Below are 24,273 nucleotides of genomic sequence, written 5' to 3' on the forward strand. Positions count from 1 at the left end.
GCACTTACAGAAACCTGGCTGCAAAAAGATGAGAAAGTTATGCTTCCTGGCTATGTTATGATATCTCATCCGAGAGAATCAAAAAACCGCGGTGGTGGTGTTGCCTTTTTTCTCAAAAATGGTCTACCTTTCTCGTCTTTGGTGCCAGTCACCCTCAGTCATGCAGACATAGAAACACTGTTCATAAAACTGCCCCATTCATTCACTGTTGGAGTTATTTACCGTCCACCAAACTCGTGCCTTTCCTCCTTTCTTGATAAACTCGAAGGAATTCTTGAAACGCTTTCTACACACTCGGAAGGCATAATTATTGTTGGCGATTTTAACATTGATACAAGTGCTGAATGCCACAAAGATTACATGAACCTGTTAACATCGTACAATTTCCGAAATATGATTAATACACCGACGCGTGTAACTACCTCTTCTTCATCTATTATTGATCATGCATTAACAAATATACCGACTGGGATACGCGCTGGGGTTTATAGCGAACCCATCTCCGATCACCTCCCACTTTTTGTTGCTGCTGACATTGACATAAAACCAGAGTGCGAGATTAAGAAGTATGTATCTAAAATAGATTATGCCCTACTGCGAGAAAATCTATTGGCCATTGACCCCAGTGTAATATACCATGATGACGTCGATACAGAGTTTAGTAACCTAATAGACACGCTTTCGCAAATGGTTACTACCTGCAGCGGAAATATTAGTGTTCGCTCTTACGAAGCACCACTATGCCCTTGGATGACTGAGCCAATCCTCGCCGTTCTAAAAGAGAAGGATTCATGGTACCGTAAGTGGAAGCAACACAAGGATAATGTTTACTATTCCAAACAATTTAAGAATCTGCGCAATAGATCCGTGTCGATGATGAGGGCACGAAAAAAAGCATATTACATGCGTCTCGTTGAACAGGCTTCTGGCAATTCACAAAAGGTCTGGAAAATAATAAACGAAGTTGCTGGCAAAGCCAGTTTCCGCCGTGTTCTCCCAGAAGAAATAGATCACAATACTACAGAAAGATTTAATTCCTTTTTCACCAATATCGGCCCATCATTAGCTGCTCAACTTCCCGAATCACAGCAAAATGCTGCATCCAATACAGTTCTCAATACTTTTGTAATGTTTGAAATCGAACCCCAGGAAATTACATCCATTATTCTCAGCTTACCAGGCAATAAATCTGCCGGACTGGACGGTATTTACCCACGCATACTTAAGGAAAACACTGATATCTTGGTCCCCATCTTATGCAAACTTTTTAATCATTCATTAAAATGTGCAAAGTACCCCTCTGTACTAAAGATTGCCAAAGTTGTCCCAGTATACAAAGATGGAGACCGATCCAACCCGTCAAGCTACAGACCCATTTCTGTCCTAAGTGTTATTAATAATATTTACGAAAAGATTTTATCCAGTAATATTTGCAAATTCTTAGAAAAATATAACCTACTCTGTCAACAGCAACATGGATTTCGAAAACATCATTCAACGGCATCTGCAGTCCTAAGCCTGACTCAATTAACACAGCATTACATGAAAACAAACTGGCCGCTGTTGTATTTGTTGATTTAAAGAAAGCGTCTGATACTGTGGATCACGCTATTATGCTCAACAATTTAAACCACTATGGATTTCGCGGTGAAGCCTACAGCTTACTTTCCAGTTACATCGAAAACCGTCAACAAGCTGTAGTTATCAATAACATCATATCATCACTTAAATATTTACAGACCGGGGTTCCTCAAGGATCCGTTTTAGGGCCCATGTTATTTTCGTTATACTTGAATGATTTGCCGAAGGTCCTAAGTTGCTGTGATATTTTAATGTATGCTGATGACACTGCGATCATAGTGACAGCTGACAACCATGAGGATCTAGAAGCAAAGACAAACGCTGAATTGAAAAAAATTACACGCTGGTTTTTTACCAACAAGCTAACGATTAATTCAAGCAAAACCAAATATATGGTATTTAGTTCACGAGCAAAAGTCATTGACAGCTTCCAAATTGACATTTTCATTAACGGCCACTCACTAGAGCGAACACACTCATTTAAGTATCTTGGTGTCATTCTAGATGAACATCTTCACTGGAAAAATCAGATTAGCGCAGTCTGTTCAAAGTTGGCTTCTGGCTGTTATGCCTTATTACAGGCCCGTGATTATTTTAACACACATACACTGCGTACCCTTTATTTTACCCTTATTAACAGTCATCTAACATACTGTGTAGAATCATGGGGTTTAACATACAACACTTACCTTGATCCTATCCGGCGATTACAAAAACGGGCTGTCCGAATTATAACACAAAGCAAGTATACTGAACCAAGTAAACCAATTTTCCAGTTATTAAATATCCTTCCTTTCGATCTTTTGCGGTCTTTAAAGATAGCGCTGTGTGTAAACAACATAGTAAAATATAACCAACCTTTCAATGCCTCCCTGTTTCGCTCTCCTTCTCGACTCACGAGAAACCTCACACATAGTAACTTTAATCTGCCACCGAATAATAACATCTACAGTGAAAGATTGGTGCAGTTTTCAGGAGCCAAGGTTTGGAATGCTTTACCCCCAGAAATAAAACAGTCCCACGAAACTAATAAAGCACTAAGAACATACTTTTTGAGCCTTATTTGATCTATGTGACAGTCGTTCGCGGTTTGTGTTTGTTGTACAGTGTTGTTCATTACAGATCTTTATTCATTCTCCTGTAAAATGCATATTGTATTATTTTCTCCTCATTGTATAGTGTACTCTGGTCTTTCGCCGTGATTTTGGGCTTTCTATTTTACACAAGTGTTGTGTCATTGCCATCGTGTATTTTTGTATCTGAACCCCACACTAGCCTCTGGCTATGGGTTCAGTCAGTGTCTGATAATTTGTATGGCAAGAATAGAAATAAAACAACAACAACAACAACAACAACAACGCGATCCTCGGGCTCCTGTATGAGAGAACACAGGGAAGGAATTTCGCTGGCGGAGGCTAGACTGGGCAAGTGGAGAGCACGCCTATGTTTGCAGTGAAGCTCGCCTCCTGAAATCATGGGTTCACAGCACTGAAATATTGCTATCTCGGCTATTAATAACCCGTTTAAAAAAATTTTTGCGGCAGAACATTCCCTAGAGGACACGTAACAACTTCCAACATATAACCAAAGTTTGCTGTATGGCCTGGTGAGGGGCCTTTTAAGTGGTCAGCCAATACATTAGGTGCAATGACGACAAGGCAGGGGATTCATCGCGACTATATTTAAAGTGGAATTACTTATTAGGCAGGTATATAGTAACAAGGTTTTGCTGTACTCATTTATATTGTCTTCTTGTTTAGTTCTGAAGGCTAAGAAGTTGTGCTACCTTGTTTTATAAATTGTTGTGCCCCCTTATGTAATGCCTACTGGAGTGATGATGTACTTGAATAAACAAATCATTGTGTCTTCGTAGACAAAAAACATCCATCGTGTGCATTTTGAATACTGCAATGACAAAAACTGTGGATGCAGCATCAATGTGCCGGCCCTGTTTCATCATCTCTGTATTAAGGTAGGAAAAAAAGCTGTTTTTAGTTTCACAAACAGGAGAGGGTCCCTTTGTCCATGTACAGTACACGAAGGTGCTGCTTTCAGCATCTAACAGTGACATTTCTTTTTCAGGTTCTTGTGACGGAGTTGAGATATAGGAGAAAGGTATACTGCATTTGCAGAATATTTACCATGAAAGACAGGACAAGAGGGCTAAAGTGCCATGGCACACATCACACACAATCGTCATCGCTCTGTTGAGCACTGCATTCATCAACGTATGGAACACTCTGTAGCCTACCAGTCGGTATTGAGAACTGAACTGAAATGTGACGATGTTCCTGGGCAGATTTTGCATCTCAAAAAGTGTTAAAATGTTACATACCTGAGGTGTCTGCATCCTTGTTTTTAAGCTGGCGGATTATAGCGTGAAGTTCTATCTCTCGCTTCTTGGCAGCCTTCTCCCGAAGCTTGTACTGGGACTCCCAGTCTTGCGATGCTTTCTTGTATTTTTCCATGCTGCAAGTAAATCACACTCACTGGCAGATTACTACTATGCAGTAGTAGTGTGACTGAAGAGCAGTCTCAACTCAATGGTAGTGCAGTTTAAAAAAAAGGCACTCATATACCTCCAATGCATTTCTCACAATGTTACATGTTACTCAAAACGAGGTCAACCCCTCATGGAAGCAGCAGAACCTGCAACCAATGAAATAAAATAGAAGAAAGAAAGTAAGAAAGAAGAAGGCCGATTTTTATTTATGACATACACTTCCCTTTTGCAGGATGGAGTAGACAGCCATGTAGGAAAACCTGCTTCAAAAAGAAAACCAATTTTTCTTGAAGACAATACAGTGGGGATGATGTCTTTTTTTTTTTCTCAGCAATGCACTCTTTGAAATAGCAGTGAGGTGATCAGAGGTGGCTCACTAACACATGAAATTTACCTAACGAAGTAAACTAATAAATTACTTTATGGCACATCCTCCCTCATCTAAGTTATGCCATTCAGTGCTCAAGCACATCCATTTAGTGGGAATCTCAAGTAGGGTGTCTAACCAAACAAGGTGCCGGTCCGGTTGGGGTTCAGTGTGCTCAGATTTTGTTCCATTTCAGTATCGGACTGGCGAAATAAAATTTCATGACGGTTCACAAACTGGTTCGCAACATTTAACCGGTTCACGAACAGATTCGGCACAGTAAACTTTATCTTGTCCTATGATGACGGCATGCTACACAGTCCTATTGACGTATCGGTATGGTGCAAGTGAAGCTTTTGAGAGAAGGCGGAAGGAGTGGGCTCCCTGGCCCATGGCCGCAGTAGAAATTTATAGAGGCATTCGAATAGTGAAATTTTCTAATATAATCGAATGCTCAAGAAAATCTAACGTCGAATATAGAATCGAATATAGAAAGGAATGCCAAATATTCGCAATTCCTAGAAAAAAGTGAAATAAAAAGATTGATGAAGTCTGTTCAGAAACAAAAGGGTTGTTTACATTATTTGATACATGTACACAAGATGTGGTACAATAAGATATCTGATGTACAATGAAAATAAATGTAATGAAAAAGAGTAAGGGCATGTCCCAGATGCATCATGTAGACTGTAGTGCTTGTTGAAAGAGGTAAAGGAAATACTACAGCGTGGTGCATCGTTTTGAAGGAATACAAACATGTTGTGAAGGGTCAAATAATAAATTGCTTTGTCTAAATCAAGACAGAGAATTTATAGCCTGCCTAATACGTGACATGCTTACTCGACGGCTGGTAACTATTGTGCATAGGTGACCTCCTTTGTGTGTTTGCTCTGGAACTCAACCACGACGATTAATGCTACGCGAACTGAGGGGCAACAAAAGCAGCGCGTGTGGAAAGCATGGAAGCATGTGTGAAGATCGGGCCAATCAGCCACCAGAGGGCACGCTTATCGCATCGTATACGCCAGTTCAGTGTTCACGGACGCAGGTTTGTGCAGTTTGAACTATACTACCCACATGCAAATACACAGACTAACCTGGCATGCGTGATCGCGGTAGTTGCTGGTTGGTCTACCGCAGACCCGAATGCCGCTTTAACAGCCTTTAAATGCATGATTTTGTGGCCAATCACTGATGAGCCACCTGTAGGAACATATTAGCAACAAGCTTTCCATGACTGTTTGAGGCCCGTTATCACATTGGCCGGTGGCGAATTTTCGTCACGGCAATATCATCGGCCATACTGTCCAGCCCGTTAGGCCTGATTGGGCCTGCGATGTCAGGTGTCAGGAGGCACATGTCAACCAAACATGTCGCGGGTCTGTCGATTTGAGAGCTCGATCCTTACCATCGGCACCAAGTGACGCGATGTGCATTCCCTGCAGATTAGCCTTAACTAGCTGATGATTATCCACAAAAGCCACCAGCCATACAGATGGAAAACCCTTCCCGTATTTTGGAAGAAAATCGGAGAGCAATACTTTCTAAGCGATAGAAGATGATATCCATTATGCGCACTATGGCCTACTATTAAACTGAAAACCTCATTGGTATTTAGGGCAACTTCGCCAATGTTTCTTCAGCTTCAGAGGTAAAAAAGCACTTAATTGTATTTGACAGTAGTGGTAAACTTCATTTAGAAAAAAAAAAAATGGTGTGACAGACATTCGATCAATCAAAATATTTTCCACACTTTCTTATATGAAGTGAGTTATCAGTGCTGCCATACTAATTTGGTGTTCCCTTTATAATAGCATAGCATACTATACACCTCAATTCACAGGTACCTAAGTTATTGATAGCTAGCAAGCTTGTTGTTAAGTAATGTGATTAGCTGCCAGAGCAGGTGCACTTTGCGTAATATTTGGAAGCATAAATGTTTCAGATAAATTTTCTGATGTTCAATTCAATATTCAGTTTTGTTTTCTTGATTCAATTCAATATTCGATTCAAAATTTACTATTTGGTATTCGCACACCCCTAGTTTTCTCTTATAGTATTCAAATGGAACTAAGAATTAGCCTTGAGGATGCAGCATAGATCTGGGCTGGATCCTTTTTTTTTTTTTTCTTCGCACACTTTTTGTATGCTTTACTTTGTCGGAGAGTGTCCACATTCACATCATATTATATAAATTACAAGTGCAAACTTCTAGTTTGTAACAATGAAAAAAGCCAACAATTGACATCTCACTCAGTTTTTTTTTTTTTTTTAAATAGAAGCAGGTGAGGACATCAATGTTTCTGAACAATGAACAAGGACAGTGTGCGCTAAATACCACAATAGTCTTGCTGCACGTGCAACAGTATCTTGCACTGACTAAGCATGGACCAAAAAGTCAAAATCATGCATATTGTGCCCCAGGAAAGATTTGAAAAATCAAAGAGTCTTTTAATCTGCTTGGAGCCTACAAATGTGCGTTGAACCATGGCACACAACAGAAAGCATACATTCCTTTTCATTAAGTACCAGTATTGCCGTCATTGCAGCACACTGTGATGGTGACGGCATTAATATTAGCGACTGCAGTGTTATAGTTACAAGAAGCCATACTGATGAACTAGGTTTTCCTATTTTCCCTGCTCGAGAACACCGTCAATCTTGCTATCTGTGCATCCTTGCATGTGCATTTTACAGTTTATCTAGTAATAGTAGCAAGCCAACCTATAACAGCCGAACCGGAAGCTTCAACAGAGCCCATGAAACAAAGTTTCGGCTGTGATACAGAACTGGCATGGCCGAGTTCAGAAGTGCGAGCGTCTCTCCATATGCGCAGTGGGATGCGATCCTCCATCACTCCGAGCCTCAGGTCTGGCTGGCCCAGATAAGACAAGCATGAGCGGTAGCGACAGCCATTGGGGCCCTGGACTGAGGACCCGAACCACATAAATCCTTTCACTTTATAATAAAGTTTCTTCTCTCTCTCTCTCTCCCTAGGTCTACACCCATTGTCGCACACAACACAACTCATGAGTTGTAGCAATACGCTAGTGGGGTAGGCCAAATGAAGGAGTTCATATTTTGGAAAACTATGCTATTGAACACCTTATACACTGAACGATTTCGTGCCAAATTGATAGCAGCTATTTTCATTTCAGTTCAGGCTCAGTTTTGACTAAAATTCCGGTTTGGGTTTGGTTCGACACGCTGATCTTAAAACTAACATCAGTTGGACCTGGTCTCAGTGCACAAGAAATTGCATTGGTGTTCCACTCGTACTTTATGACAGACTTCCTTGTACAAAGAAGCAGGACAAGGACATGCAAAAGACAAAAGCATTTTGAGACAGTTTTCAGGTTTCAGACAACAGGCGCGAGTCAGAAGACTAGAGAAGAAACGTACCGAAGCTGCATGCTGCTCCTTTCCTGATGAAGTTCTTGCATTTCTTGCACACTCCAGATGTCTACCTGGACAGCAACAGATACTCTGACCTGGAAAAAACGGTGGGGCATAGCCGACCTAAAAGATTCTGCGAAATCATACAGGCATGTTCAAGAGGCACCAACAGGACCAAGAAAATTAGCCAAGTCCTCCATGTATGGGCACATTTTGAAGAAAAAAGTAGTCAGATTGCTTAAAACAAAACCGTAAAAGAAAACAAAACGGAAGGGCACAAGCAGAATAATTTACGTCGTTTCACCAGACAAGTGGAAGAGAGGAAACTACACCATGAAAAAGGCCATTAAAAAAAGAAACAAGTCATGAAATGATAATCAGCTTGAAGAGGCAAGAAAAATTTCAAAAGCATTAACAACAATGGCTAAATAAATGATAGCACCGAGAACAAGAAAAGAAAAAAAGACAGGCACGCAAAACAGGGCACCAGCTGGCTGGAGTGAAGTCTGCGAGTACCAAAATTCAAATAAAGCTGCAATCTATGCACAAAGTAGACACTCACTACTTCTCAATGCAAAATACAAGCTATCCACCACTTTACAGTGAGGGCTGTTTCTCATCCCCCTGATTCATGGGATGGGCATGAACAACCAGTATCATGCATACCCCCCAGAATACCAAATGCAAACCATGTTAGCTACACGAAGTAGCCACATGCTGAATGCTGGTGATGACTGCAGCTGAAATAAAATTCAAAAGTAAGTGTCTTCGAATAGTGAAATTTCCTAATTGAATTGAATAATAATTTTTAAGACAAACAATTGAATGTTGAACCAGACATTAAACATTTTATTTTGAAATAAAAGCTATAACGGTTACATTGAAACTGCTTAACAAGGAAGAGGTAATTACATTATCTGATACATGTAAGGCCCTTCATAACTGGACGTCCACAATGTGGAGTGTGTAAATGAGGAAGCAAGTGAAAGGTGATCTTATCTGGTGCATCACGACAGGAACTGCACATCACCAGAAACATGAGAAGTTGTGTTCCTTAAAGGAGCTAAGTTTAATACTGCAGTACTACACATTGTCTTAAATAAATAATAACATAATGGCACTGGCTAATTAATAAAGTGCCTTGCATCTATCAAACTCTCTGGTTATATGGGTCAAAACCACAATATGATTATGAGGCGTGCAGTAGTGGGGGACTCCGGATGAATTTTGATCACCTGGAGTTATTTAACGTGCACCCAAACAACAGCACACGGGCGCTTTTGCATTTTGCCCCCATCTATATGTGGGCGCCCCAGCTGGGATTTGATTCTGCACCCTAGGGCTTAGCAGCGCAGCACTAAAGCCACTACGCTACCATGGGTGCCTTGCATCTATTGCGACTACAAATTCTTAGGTTGTTCAAAGGCATCACATCTTCATTTAATCACAAGAAATTATTGAACAGAAGTTTTTTGCTTCATGCATTCGCTCAAGAAATGGTTACCCTTCACAACAGGCACTGCTCTCCAGCAGAAAAGTAATCGAGTACAGTCAACCACGTGCATTGACCTTTCCCTCCTGTAGTCCGATAAGCGTTGTCCTCTTACAGGGTTCGTAGCAGCTTCTGCGGAAGTTATGCAGAAACCATTGACAACGGCTGTCAGCATACGTGAATATAGCCAAAAGCTTCTAGAAAGACATTTGCTTTATTAAACGGATGATGCGCTTGAAGGCATACTTGTTGCAGTAAGGATATTTAGGTAATATTTGTTGTTTAATTGTGTAATTATGTCAAGAACAGGGCAGTTATACAGCCCATATTTAGTGACAGTATAGATCGCTATACAGTGCAGTCCACTTATAATGACACCACATATAACTATATATCAGTTCTAATGATGAGTCAAGTGAAGAGTACAAACTTATGAATAAGGGCTATGAGAAAAAGAAATAGATAATGATGTGTTATGACTGCATGCTGGACACAACAATGAAAATTTTGCCTTCTACATTTTTCATGCAGCCTGCACTTGAGATTTGAATTGCTAACCCCCGTATCATAGAACATTCCTCCACTTAGCCCTCCATCTCGACTTGAGGAAGTGGATGGCAACACCACCCATCGGCCGATGTGGTCACTGCTCTTTATTGGTGCTCCACGACAATTCTTGAGAAGTGCAGTGTCTTTTCCAATCGAGTAGTCGCACTGTGCTAAACTGGATTGCATGGAGGAAGAGCTTCGAGTGAAGGATAGTTTTTGAATACGAGGTTAAGTTCCCCTTAAACGAACGATGCTGAGATGGGGCAGAAGGTTTGCCTACCAGAGTTCATATCAGCCACCAGTACTGCGCAGTGCATCCCGCCCACACGCTGATTACAAAAGCCATGGAGAGTGAAAGCATTGCGAGTTGGTGCAGCATGTCACAAGATGACGGCAGCTGCTTAGCGTCCATGTCGCGTGTCACCCTCGACCGTGCTCCAGTGGCTCTGGCTAAAGCCCCTCCATCCACATGCCACTGCCACTTTTTCTAAGTAGCGCCAACCTTTCACGAGCACTGCTGTTTTCCGATTTGCCACTCACATCACTTCCACTCCCACAATTTCCACTTCTGAGGTTTCCGTTTCCAGTTGTTCCACTTCCAAGATTTGCTTCCTCAACGTAACGGCAAGACCATTGAAAAATGCCAGCATGCCGCAGTAGTTTCCGCTTCTGGCTAACTAGAACACTTCAATATCATATGCAGAGTGCACTTGTGTCCCACTGATAGCAAAAGATATTAAGCTCTCTCTCACAAAGAAAAGAAAAATCTAGCTGCACTTGCAGTTTCGAACTGGCAGGCGATCGATCGGAAGCGGCCGGGCGCTGTTTTGAAAGCTATGACGCCGCATTTCATTCTTTAGGTGGAAGTTTTTAATGGAAACTTACAACTAGATGCCACAAAGTGCTGGGAACAAAATTGGAAATGTTGAAGATGCAATTTTCAGATGAGTGTGGTGTTGAATCCCGACTGCTGACACCAGATTTGGTGTCTTTAATTTTAACAAGTTCAGATATAAAAGAGCTACTGATAACAACGACCACTTCTCGTGGAACTATTGAGTTCATTATAACTGGGCTTGACTGTACCATGTTTTCGAGCTCGCTTAACCACTTTAACAGCTTCGCTGTAAAAATGATGAATGCACAAAAATTTCATAAAATCCATGACATCCTGACGTCATCAGCGTTGAAGTTTGGATGCGAATCCAAGGAAAGAAGTTCGTTGATTTTTTTCCACTCTTACTCTAAAGAAATATGTAGTTTTAAATGAGCGCCTACAAGTCTGAATTCTTTTTGGTGTATTTCTCTGGTATCACAAGGATGTTAAGCATGTCGTCCGCTTGTGAACAGCTTTTTTTCGTGCACAGCTATTTTATGAACAAATAAAGAGCCACAATGAAACATTCAGCAAGATCAAAATGCGTTATGCGCTATCTAATAAAGAAACAAAGGAAGGCATCAGAAGAATCGGCAGGCCGTGAACGATGGTGATCAGTAGAAATGAGTGCAAGGAATCCTCACATTATGCTGAGAATGAGTTCTTACCATTTTACTTTGTTGAAGCCAGGTTTTCCTTCCCAAGGCTGGAATTGATGGGGCTGGAGAGGTATGGTCTACAACCTTTTGGTGACCAGATGATGAGAACCCACCGCCTTCCTCATCTTTGACAAATTTATGCTGACTGGCCTGGAGAGCCGCCAGGATATCACCGCCAGGATGGCCGAACTGCCGACGTCTTGCGCTTCCACTTGCTGAACTGGATGCCGAAGCATCTAACGGCATCGAATTTTCAGGCCTATCTGCTAGAATGCTTTTGACGGAGAACATCCTAAACTGGCTACTTCCACCTGTGGCAAAAGGAGTAGAAGCCGATTTCGAAACAGGTGTGACCTGTGACGTCAGGGATGCATTCACCTGTGATGCACAGCTTCTGGTTACTGGAACAGCCTGCACCTCACAGGGAACTCCTACAGCTCGAGGGACTTGGCACTCTGGTTGTGTAGAGCTATCACAAAAGGACTGCAATGTAGTCTGCACACTACAGTGCAGCATGCTGCTTCTAGAAGTTTGTTCAACTTGCACCGCACTGTCTCGCATAGATGGTGCAACCTGCACATCGCTATCTCTGAGATCACAATACAAAAGGCACTGTTCTGTCTGTGTTGCACACTCTTGTACCAGTAATGTGGCCTGCACCTCACAATCTACAGCATTAGGAGCTGGTGTTTCTATGTCATCATCTGGTGCTAGCAACTCGCACTGCACAGCACAGTCTGTTGCTCCATTCCTGGTGAATTGCACATCCACTTGTGAAGCATGGTTCAGCACTTCAGCCATGGCCTGGACTCCAAAATCTGTCCTGTATCCTTCAGCAAATGACGTGCTCACTTGTGAAGCATAGTCCTCAACGTCTGGAATGGCTTGAACACCACAGCAAGTGCCGCTTGGCATCGCCATCACTGCCTGGGTTCCGAAATCTGCTCTGTAGTTGTCAGCCAAAGATGTGTTCACTTGCGACTCATGGTCCTTTGCATCCACAAAGGTTTGAACACCACAACTCTGTACAGAACAAATCTTAACAGGAGACACCTGATCGCCGACACCAGTAAACACACATTCTGCCTCCTGCTTGGCCACCTCCATGGCACTGCATACTGTCGCAAAGGGCTCAGTCTGAACATGGCATTCAACAAGCTGTTCGAAGTAGAGGTGGCAAGAGATTGCTGCATCTGTAAGCTCCGGTCTTCCCAACTGTCCTTCGACTATATTGCAACACAAATCAGAGGTCTGGATTTCTGAAGACTTCGTGAGAGTTCTTTTGTGGTAATTAACATCTAATGTTGAGTCATTTAGATGCACAGCAGCATTGTTTCCGGACAGCTCAATCATTAGAGGCCTTGATGCTTCTCCCACATCCTCAGAGTCAGTCTGGCACATTGTATCTACTGTGGGCGCTTGAACTTGCTGCAACATGCCACTGTCTTCTGTCTTAATGGACAGTGTTTGTATGTGCCAAGGTGCCTGCAGGCATTGCATGTCGTCAGTTTGTGTGGCTTGGGCAGAGCACAAGGGCTTGGACACTTTTTGATTGACTCCTTGCCGAGTTTCCGATAGGCTAGCAGGTGTGTTATCGATGCAGGCAGCTGGGGAATAATGGGATGACCATAGCACAGTTCTTGGTGTATGCAAACTTGACCCTTGTGTAGATTCCCTCTTCTGGCAACCCTCTGGGCTAGTGGTAGGTAGGCTGGCTTTTGAGCTGTCATCATGTTCAGCCAGGGCAGAACTGACAGCCAATGGGCTAAAGAAAGCACCACTTATACGACTTGCACAAGGCAGGTTTTTCCTGGATGCCAATAGCGTCTGGACACAGCATTCATTCAGACGGGAGATTGGTGTGCTCTGTGCCCAATCTGTCTTTTCAGCTGAAATAAGCAGTGGGGATTTCTGTGTGGATTCAGATGGTAAGATCGGTGCTGCACTTTCTGCTTCACCTAGCTTGTCTGATGAAGCGGGCCGTCGAGATGTCTGCACGAATTCAGAAAAGCATGTTAAAATCGCAAAATATCACAACTTTCTGAACACCTTTTAATGAAAGCATGACAAGCATTAACAAGTACTTCAAGAGAAGAGGCAGTGGTCTAGAGGCAGTTCATGTCATCTGTTTTGACCCAGTCATAATGAAGCAGTGATGGGATAGTTCGGAACCCTTCCTATGTACAACAGACATAAGTATGAGACACCCTTTAGCTCGTATCATGGGAAAGGTCCATTAACATGAGAAATCTCTCTTTACATGAGGTTTAGGGGCCCAGATTGTGAGTGCAAGTACCATACTTTTTCAGTTCAGATGTGTTCATAGAAAAGAACTTTATTGAACAGGCTTAATGGCTTTTTATCTGTCCACGGCAGACCAAAACTCAAGTATTAATTCAAGCAAGGGCCCTAACAGCACTACTTAAGGTTAACACAAACATTTTGATCATAGCATTGGCCATCTTGTCTAGCTCGCCCACAACATAGCTCATCTAATCTATCCAGTCTGTTCTTCTAACGATTGTTCTTGTTGGTTCTTTTGTCCCATGCGGCAGAGACAGCTATGCTCAGCACATGTGTCCTATCAAAAGTAGTGGTAAATTATCAGGGGGTGCACTGTATTCAGCAGCTTTCATGGAAAGAATAGAGTGTCAGTAGTTCACCGTTCTCAAAAAAGGTTTAATGTGCCAAAATCACTTTCTGATTATGAGGCACACCGTAGTGGGGAACTCTGGAAATTTCAACCACCTGGGGGTTCTTTAACGTGCACCTAAATCTAAGTACACGGGTGTTTTCGCATTTCGCCCCCATCGAAATGCGGCTGCAGCGGCCAGGATTCGATCCCGCGATCTCGTGCTCAGCAGCCCAACGCCATAGCCACTGAGCAACCATGGCGGGTTTCACTGTTCTCACAGCAAGCAATAAACATATTCACGTCTCAGGAGGTGAAGCTGTTGCAAGACAAAATGCTCTGAAGGTTGGTTTATATTCCTTTATCCCCCTGAGCTGTTACAAGCACAGAAAGAATCAAGAACATGCCCCAAGGAGGAAGTCTGACTAAATCTTTGGAACTTTGACCCCTTCAGACTGTCAGGATGCTTCTCATCCGTGCCTAGCATTCAACAAAGACTGAGGCGGCATATGGCAACAATAGTGCACTTCAGCCTTGTAGTCAACAGTGGCAGCATCGGAGGTGTAATTATGTATGTAACTGTTTAACTTTTGATGTGCAGAAACTTTTAAACTGTACCTTGTATATTGTCAGGTGTCCATATGTAAGCAATGCTGCCACAAAACTGCAATAACTACGTCTCATTAAACATTGACAATACAGCAATTGCACCTAGAATCCTCGATGAACAGGCAGACGAGTGGGGCATGTACAGAAAAATGGCAAGAACAGAAGCCATGTACTTACCGTGCACATTAAACGTTCCAGTCTAGTCATTTCTTCCAGCTCTTTGTATTCTTTTCTCACAATGCTGAGCTCATTCTCCAGGAATGCAATCCTGCAAATAGAAGGTTGGTCTAACATAACGTGGCTTTTGAAGCTTCAAACTGCAGCCCGAGACAATCAAACTGTCGGGAGGTGGTGCTCATGGCAGGCAATTAGACAAAATTAGTCAGCACCAGATTAAACAAAATCCAGGCTAACACTGTAGTCACAATTCAATTTTGTTTAGAAATTGCCTTAAAATAGAACCTCGTTGATACATTCCCGTTACGTATGATTTCCCGGCGCTAACGTTTGCAATCGAGAACACAAAAAAGGTTACCCAATAGAGCTGCGTTCACTTTTTACCGGTTCTTAAGCTCCCGGAAAACACGATTTTTTGGCACCAACATTCAATACTTTGCCAAACTGCCATCGTATGGCACTTTTTCCTGCCGCTAGGTCCCATGTAAACAAGAAAATGCAGAAGGCATGCGCGACTGAGAACCGTATACAGCTGCCCACTATGGCAGCCTCACCGCAATACTTGCCAGCCCTTCTCCCATGAAAACGCCGGCACGCAGTCAATTTCTCATTTTGGTACCAGCAAATCTCCGAGGTCATTGCATGCGGCATTCAAAGCTGTCACCACCAATCCTATTGTGATAAGCATCTTCGCCTATCTGTTTCACAGTGCATGGTGCCTTTGGAAGTGTACTGCACGCTTTTAATACGCGGTAACCGAAACGCGCTGCCGTTCCCTGCTGCAGGAGGCATGATGTGGGCATCATGTTTTGCTTCGGTAGCATCCGGCATCGCCCACCAGCTCGATTTCATTTAGATTTTTCGGCACCTTCTCAAAACACCACGCAATAGGAAAACAACAAAACGTGTCTTGGGCCACCAGAGCACCACCAGCGTGACGCACGTCACTATCTCGTGCCGCAACAATCCGTGCAACACCTCGCATTACGTAGGTGTCAACACTTGAGCTAATTCTTTTTTCAGTTACTTCGGATTGTACATTTTCCCGGTTAGCAAGTTTTTCTTGCTTCTTTTACTTTAAACGTATGCACGAAGTTATACTATATACGTAACAATAGCAACAAGAAAAAGTTGCTCAGAAGCAATTAGAAAGAAAACCAGCTAATCAATCTTATGGAAGCTGTGCTTCTACAAATTTCACTCTACAACAAATTCACAAAACTAACAGAGGACAGAGCCCCTCAACGCAGCGAAGCTGGCATAACGACAGTAAAGATCAGAAGAACTATGACAGTGCTGGCACAATGGCATGATGACACCGATGACTACAGCTCCTGTGTCGTAGATCTGTGACCAAATCTTTGCCGTGTACGAATAGGGTTCCCCTTCAAGAGCGTTCTTCAGGCAAAAAAACAACAATCGTAAATAGTAAATACAATGACGAGCCACAAAAATTGGATGAAGCATGTACCCTGAAGAGTTGTCATTGTACCAGGATTGATCAAATGAAAGCTGCTTGCAGGGTAAGTAAGTATTGTATTTAACTACACTTTCTATACTATGCACATACATCCATGATTGTGATGCAGCAGCATTTGTTCTTCAGAAGTCCCCAATGGTGTTCAGACAATCATTCCATTGTGTGAGCAATTAATGAGTGCCATCCACGTAAAACTAGGAAGGCTAGCTTTCGATTCAATGATGGATGGCTGCCTTCACCTCAATATCTGAGTGAAACCTGTCTTTTAAACGCCTTCTACAGAGGCCCAAAGATGTGAAAGTCACAAGGCGAAACATCAGGGCTGTAGAGGCAGTGACACAGCATTTGCCGATTGAGTTTTTGGAACAATTCCTGAACACCGCAAACAACTTGGCGATGGGCATTATTGTGCAATACAATAACCCTAGAAGTCAATAAACCAGGCCTTGTTTTTGATGGATGCTGGAAGACGGGTCAAAGTCACACAGCAGCATTCGGCATTAAATCTTTCAGCTAGTTCCTTGAAGTCAATCATTATTGATTCACGGCAATAAACAAACGTGAAAAGCACGACTTTCCCTTTAACTTTTGTGCATGGGATTGAGCAGTATTTCTATTGCATACAGCTAAATCTTGGATTTGGTTCGAAATGGTGGTGCCAGGATTCATTCTGAACAACATTACCACTCTGTCGTAGCATGAAGGAAACACGCCACACATCCCAACTTTTGTCCCTCTGTCAACATCACCAAAATTTATTGTGTGGAAGCTTTGTTATATCCCAGATCCTTTACAGTCTTCTATACAGTCCCATCACTCATGACAAATTGATATGCTAATGCACTAAATACTAAGGCATCTATTTGCACGAATAGCTTGAATCTTTGCACAAGTGTCCTCTGTTCAGGACGAGAATAATCACTTGTTCGTCCACATTCTTCCCTAAGCGTTTCTGCCTAATCCACCACTGTTGTTTCCGAGACACATGAGTCGCCATACACTTGCTTCGTTTGACTACAACACTTCAGCTGGATGACACCCAACAACACTCGAGAGCTGTGTGACAGCACCATTGCGTTTAGAGTTGCATATGTGGAACTCCGTTGTTATTCATTCAAAAAAAAAATCACTGCCACATCATTTATGCTGTACAGTGAACAAGGGCATCTGACATGATATACAACTAAAACAGCACATTTGCTTCATATCGTCGCATTGGTATTATGGTCAACAAATTAGTTTCAGTTGACTCTGCCATATAAAAGAATTCAATACCATGATATGCCAAGTAGCTTTACCATTCCCCACTGGTGCGTTTCTTTGCAAGTTTGTATTGTACGTGTCAGTGTTCTTTCTTTCCTTTCAGTGTGTTCCATTTTCATTCACAACCCCATGACAGGTTACCAAATCACACCAACTCACTGAACGAGTTATCACACAGCTTCAACCACAGGAATTTGTTTTCCATTAAATTAGGCCCTTGCATTAATAATGTAGCGTTAACTCTTCACGCATGTCAAGCATGTGCCTTGAGCAGTGAGATTAAAGCAAACTTTCTTCGACCAATGGTCAGAATACCATTGCATATCTGCTTACTTCCCTTATTGAAGAGTTTTATTGTGATAGGAAATGTATGGACACTCCAGGCACATTTTGGCCGTTGCCGTTGCCATGATGTTCCGTATAAAGTCCAAGGGCGATAACACCATCGCCGAGTGCTGTATGCCGTACGTGCTAGTGAAAGCATGCGATGGGAGCAAACGATCGTGGCTCAATCTGGCCGCGAATGGGGGGGCGGGGAGGCTTGGGCAGCAACTGCATATTTCACGACCTCATGATCGGAACTCATGATCACAGCTCAACCTTGTGTGCAGAATGGAGGAAGGTGGGGAGGCAGCATGGGAGTGCAAGACGCCGGCTTATTGGGGAGTGAAATCTGAGAAGAATTAAGAAGGAAAGCGTGCGAGAAGGAGAGTGCCACTGGTTTCCAAGGTCAAGGGGAGTTACCGGTGTTGTGTGGGAGAAGCTTATGTGTATGAAAGTTCAGTGCTATGAGTCTGAATGCTCCGAATTTGCCTGGTGGTTTGAAATTTGAAAAACCATGAAATGTTTGGTGCCCATTATTGTTTCATGAACAAGGTGCAAATGAGAAGCACTCATAACCAGTACTATTATAGACTACTTTCTCGTTTTCACACAAGTGCTACTACCTTAGTACAATCAACCTATCTTGCTTTCCATTCTTTAATGAGAAGCTCGTAGCAGTACTCACCTTTCAGCGCACATGGTGTTGCTGCAAGCCTGCAATACAAAAATAACTGGGGTCATGAAACAGACTTATGCAATTCCCACTGAACTGTTCAGAACATACAAGCAAGTGTTTGTTCACTGTGTACAGGCGTGCAAAATAAGATGCCTTTCTGGTTCATCTTTGAAAAGCATTTCTTAATTAGCCAACAGCACCGCTGTTATCATTTGTTCAGTGCTGTTACTAAGCAACATTCTGAATGCCAGACAATAGCAGCAGCTCTGCCAGTTGTGGTGAGAATGGATCACAGCTCGCAAAACGAGATGGTTCTTGCTTTCATGCGCAGATTTATGTAAGCTTGATGAGTCATTAGAGACAAACTTTGTAATAACAAGCTAATGAATATAATAAAGAATAATTGCAATTCCCCTCAAAGGCCTCATCAGGAAAAATTTAAGGAAAAACTTAAGAATTCGATTTCTTTCCATGCTTTTTATTGGAGATTTATCAATTAATCCTGCATCCTATCTGTCTACTTCAACGTCTAGGCTTACTCGACACCATCATACGAATTCACTAACACCTTATTTTACACGGACGGATGTATTCAAGTATTCCTCTTTTCCCCAAACTATAACAGACTGGAATAACTCGTTGCTGCCTGTTTCAACTGAATGATGCATTGTACTACTGTTGTGTCTTACCACCCTGCTTGAACCTGAACTAGGTCTGCAGTATTAAATAAATAAATAAAGAAATAAACAAACAAATAAATAAACAGATTTAAAATCTCGTAAATATAGAAAAAGATTGACATAGATGGATGTACAAATGACAAATGAATGGACACTTTTCTAGCTTAATTGAAAGCATCTAAGTGCAGTATATGATTGTGTAGCATTGGATCAGAGTAGTTTGTGATACAGACATCAATCACAAAAGTTAGAAGAAATGTTTCAATTCCCATACAGGAGGTTTGTTCATTATGAATGTCACTTATTTGAACCGGTAAAAATCTTTGTCCTTACTGTTTACCCTGGTGAAAAGAAAAGAAAGCTCGCTGGTTGCCAGAACAAAAAGTACTTACACTCAGAGAGCCCAGTGTGTTGTCCGTTGAGTGAAGAACAGCTGACCTTCGAATTCTCTCTTCTCTCTGAAGTTGCTTTTCAAAGTCATCATAGGAAATGGCTACAAAACAGAAGCAGCCATTTATGTAAAAAAAAAAGATAAAGTGAGCTTTGTTAAACTCAAACAACAAAATGAGCCCCAAGTGCACAAAAACATCACTTTCTGTGATAATGTGCACACATTTTGCATAAACTGAAATCCCAGCAAGTCAAAAACTCATTCAAATTGATGAATGATTTGAATTGTGCAGTTCATCCAAGTAACGTCGCACGTATTTGAACAGGAAAAAGCTTCTATGAATTCAAACTCAAAATGCAATGGTTACTTTCAAACAAAATTTCACGCTCCCGAGGACTTCTTTTCGGACAAATCCAAGTAATAACAGCAAGGTCCAATGTATAGCTAGCCACCGTAACATAGCATACCAGAGAAATCGAGCGTTTCTGCTTAATGTAACATGTGATACTTTACCATGATACATGACATAGGCGAGAACTTGGGGAAAAATGCGGTACAAATACAAGAAATGCTGTACTACAATGCAAACTTAGTGCAACAGCTATTTATTTTCAAAAGTGGTTGAAAAGGTCAAGATGTAGGTGCTTAATCACAGTTACACTCACTCCTGTGAAAGCAGAACGATGGGCGGCTTATACAATTTGTGAGGTGGGCTATCGACATCACTCTCACTTTTCAGCATTGCTGGAGGAGGGACTCTTTCCATTTTAGAGGCTACCCAGATCGAAAAATTCTGCTTACTAAATGTCCACGTGCTTTCGGAAGTAACCGTTGCAAATGTAAAAACTAACGAGGGTGAAAAATAGGTCCTTAAAGATCGGTTGTCAGTTCTTTTAATAAAGCAGCGAGGAACTAGGCTTTTCCAAAGCTCCACAATGACAACAAATAAACAGCGCTAAATGCTATGGTGCCACCTGTTAAGTATGAATCAAAATACTTTTGCTGCTCACAGGCATCCTGAACAGTGTCGAAACACAGTTCTTGACAGAATGTAGCTAATACTTCATCTCTAGCACAAGATAACACTAAGCGATTAACCGACCTTACCATTTATTTCTTGATCTCATGACTAAAAGCGGGCAGAAAGAGCAAATTCCTATCTATACAAGCAGCCTGGATGCTGCAATGCTATGTAATCACGTGCGATGACTGGCGGTAGCTGCCACTACTACCACGGTTACTACACAGTCTACAGCTGCACACTAGTGTGCTTATATTTCTCCATGTCCCCAGCTAAAAATAGCAGCAGTCACTCTGTGATCTACAACTCCTTAGACAGTGCTTCCAAAAATGCATGGTAAAATCTATAACACCACTCGATGATATGCTATTGCATGCTGTAGCATACATGTTATCAAGCACTATATTTGAAGGGGCTGTTTTAGGACTGAACTCAATTTCGTCCAAATAATCTTTTAGTCCCCTTGCAATTCAAGTTCACAATGTTCCACTGTATTCAGTAGGGTTTCCGACCCCAAAGGTCCACCCACCAGTGCTATTACAGACACCTTAGTGCCCTGATTAATTACGTGCAGCTAAAGATCTATAACAAGCACCGAAAGAATAATATACTTTTTTGCATTCTGCCCCATTGCCATGCAGCCACCACAGTCATAAATCTAAACTGTGAACGTGTGCTACATGTATACAGCTGCACTGCCAATAGTACTTGCTATCACAAAGAGCTGTTGCTGTTTTGCTGCAAGGACTGGTACTTCGCCACTAGTACTTCCCAAAGGTTGTGCTAATGCCTTATTTAAAGGCCAACTGCAACAAATTCTGGACTGCATAAAAAGCCCTATTTCAGATAATTTAGACATACAGTAGCCTCTGTGGAAAATGTTACGCTTGAAATGAGAATGGGTACTTTACAAAACGATCGCAAGAATCTGTTTTTCATACTGAAAGTGAAAAAGCCGCCATTACCAGTCGCCGGAGATGATGCACTTTGAAGACTAGAAACCAGAGACCAGGTCGTCTGCTTCCGTATACCGTTCCTGTGTATCAGTGAATGGTATAGGGAACTATAACTATACGGTATACAACTCTGTCTGCTTGCCACAGAGTTAGTATACTTTGCTAGCTGCTTCATGCGCTGTGCTGACGCTGATCAACATCCGCGATGTCCTCTTAATGTGAACTATTCTCCCAGTCAAGCCGATTTTCTTGATCTGGTTGCGTACGTTCGACAAGCAGAGCCGTGATGCGTTCTGCATCCACTCGAAGAATAGCGCATTGGGTTGGCCAAGCTAAAGGTGCGGATGTACAGTAAAACCTCGTTATAACGAAGTTGAAGGGGGGGGGGGGCGTAATTACTTCATTATAATCATTAGTTTGTTATAGCCACTATCCATTTATATCCTCAATGAGCAAGCAAGAGAGGATGTACTCATCACCAAATATCACAGCAGCCCGCCATGCGAAAAATAAAACGGCCGTCGCATGAACAAACAAGACAAGAAAAAAAAAACAAGAAGAAACAGCAAGGAATCGCTACTTTATTCACGCCAAATGGCTCATCACTGATCGATAAACAGCACACCAGCTGGCAGCTCAGTTCGCAGAAAAAAAGTCCTTGGTAGATTTTTGCTGCATCTTCTTGAGGCGAAGGATGGCTTTTTCAGCTGCAGCCACTATTTTGAGTCCGTCCTCCTTGTCATCGTGAGCACCAAAGAAATGGCACAGCAGATATGCAGCATCCAGCGCTTGTGCGGGCGTCGGTACGTCGGGTTCGCCAATATTAGGCTCCGGGCTATCGTCGACACACGTGCCACTGTCATCATTAGGCACTCTCGTCACCGCATGCACAATTTTCACCTCCGTTAGCTCTCCCGTCATCACTGCATCAGCATCGGCACTGATGTACGTGCAGAAGGTGTCGCAGTCAGGCACAACGCCGGCGTCAAGGAGAGCGTCCCACTACGCTAGGGCTTGGTCGCCCGCGGCACCCTCATTGGCGGCAGCACCGAGATCTTTGCTGTAACCGCCGCTGCTGACGCCAATGAGGCATGGTGCAAGCAATTGGCGACTGTGATTGCTGGTACAGCCATCCAAAGCAGCCTGTAGCATCTCGATCGGCATGTGCAAGTCGATCGTGGACTCGTGCTTCATCCTCATATTTAGCAGAGTCTGGTCGATCACAAGTTTGCGGTAGCCTGACTTAAAGGTCATGATAACTCTTTGGTCGAGGGGTTGCACAACTGCAATGCAGTTTGGTGACAAGAAGCATAGCTCAATGTTTTTGAGCATAGCGGCAGTGTGTTGAGCCGCGCAGTTGTCCAGTACGAGGCATATCTTCCGGTTCAGCTTGCCCAGCAGCTCATCCCACTCCTGCAGCCATTGTGCGAAAATTTATCTTGTCATCCAAGCCTTACGGTAGGACACATAACTCACGTGGCGTTTTCATTTGCCTTTGAAGCATAGTGGTGATGCACTTTTGCCAACCACGAGGGCCAGCACCTTTTCCGACCCATCTATATTGGCACAGAGCAACACGGTAAGGCGGACCTTGCTCTGCTTACCGCCCTGGCAGCGTTCCCCTTTGAGGGCCAAGGTTTTTTGTGGCAGAATCTGGTAGAACAGGGCTGTCTCATCTGCATTGAACAAATCCTTGGCACTGTATTTTTCTAGCAGCTGTCCAACGTTTGTCTCCACCTACACCACTGCAGTTTCGCGGTCGACAGACTGTGCTTCCCCGCTGACAGTCCTGCCGACGATGTCGTGGCGATCCTTGAAACGCTGCAGTCAGCCAATGCTCACCACAAAATTGTCGTGTCCCATGATGCACGAGAAGTCTCTCGCTTTGCACTGCAACAGTGCCCCGCTTACAGGAGTGCCGCTTGCTCTTGCGTCCAAAAATCACTTGAAGATCGCCTTCTCTACAGCTTCGAAAGGGGGGTCTAGCAGCTTCTTTCTGTCGCCTTTTATGCCACATGCAACAGCACTGGTGACGGCTTCTTTGCTGTTAAAAATCGTTGACAGCGTGCTCAACGCTGCGCCGAAATCTTCTGCCCCTTTTTTTTCTTCACGCCAGACTCGACGGCTTTCAGCAAAGCCAACTTCTGCTCGATTGATATCGTTTTGCACTTCCGTTTGCCGTCATCCATCTCCTTTCTGGCCACGGGAACTTGCACGAACGAACTGATAGAAACACTGATATCGTTGATGCGCACGGAGGCAACGACAAGCAACAACAAAACCGCAGTCGACGCCGCCCCACGCACGCAGCGGAACAGCGGGTGGGTCCACCAGTTACACGGGAAAGGGGAGACCGGGAGACGCGCATGGGAAATGCGAACATTGCATGCTATAGGACATTGACCTGACGGGTACCAAAATGTTCAGTAAATGCTCGTTGTGGAAAAAAAAATTGCCGACGATTACATTACTTTCTAATGCGAAATTTGAGCGCAGCTCTTCAGCTGTTTCGGCTTTTCTATATACTGAGGCAAATGATTCGAGCAAGACATGTATGTACAGTTACAACTTTTTATTCTTCACTTCTTCACGGAACACTCCACTCTCAGTTCTTGATTGTCATGAAGGTAGCTTTGTGGT

The 24,273-nt window shown here is 42.9% G+C and overlaps 1 protein-coding gene across 1 annotated transcript in view; it reads right to left on the reverse strand.

The window, feature by feature from the left end:
* The window catches only part of LOC126540031 (uncharacterized), a 122,993-nt gene that overhangs the window by 18,333 nt on the left and 80,387 nt on the right, over positions 1-24,273 (reverse strand). The window contains exons 14-19 of the mRNA XM_050186832.3: positions 19,658-19,758; positions 18,595-18,623; positions 14,843-14,933; positions 11,434-13,416; positions 7,854-7,942; positions 3,917-4,050 (exon numbers count right to left, since the gene is read on the reverse strand). Coding sequence (XP_050042789.1) covers positions 3,917-4,050; positions 7,854-7,942; positions 11,434-13,416; positions 14,843-14,933; positions 18,595-18,623; positions 19,658-19,758 — 2,427 coding nt within the window. The remainder of the gene's footprint in view (positions 1-3,916; positions 4,051-7,853; positions 7,943-11,433; positions 13,417-14,842; positions 14,934-18,594; positions 18,624-19,657; positions 19,759-24,273) is intronic.

The sequence above is a fragment of the Dermacentor andersoni genome, chromosome 2 (genome assembly GCF_023375885.2).
Source record: "Dermacentor andersoni chromosome 2, qqDerAnde1_hic_scaffold, whole genome shotgun sequence".
Classification (NCBI taxonomy): Eukaryota; Metazoa; Arthropoda; class Arachnida; order Ixodida; family Ixodidae; genus Dermacentor; species Dermacentor andersoni.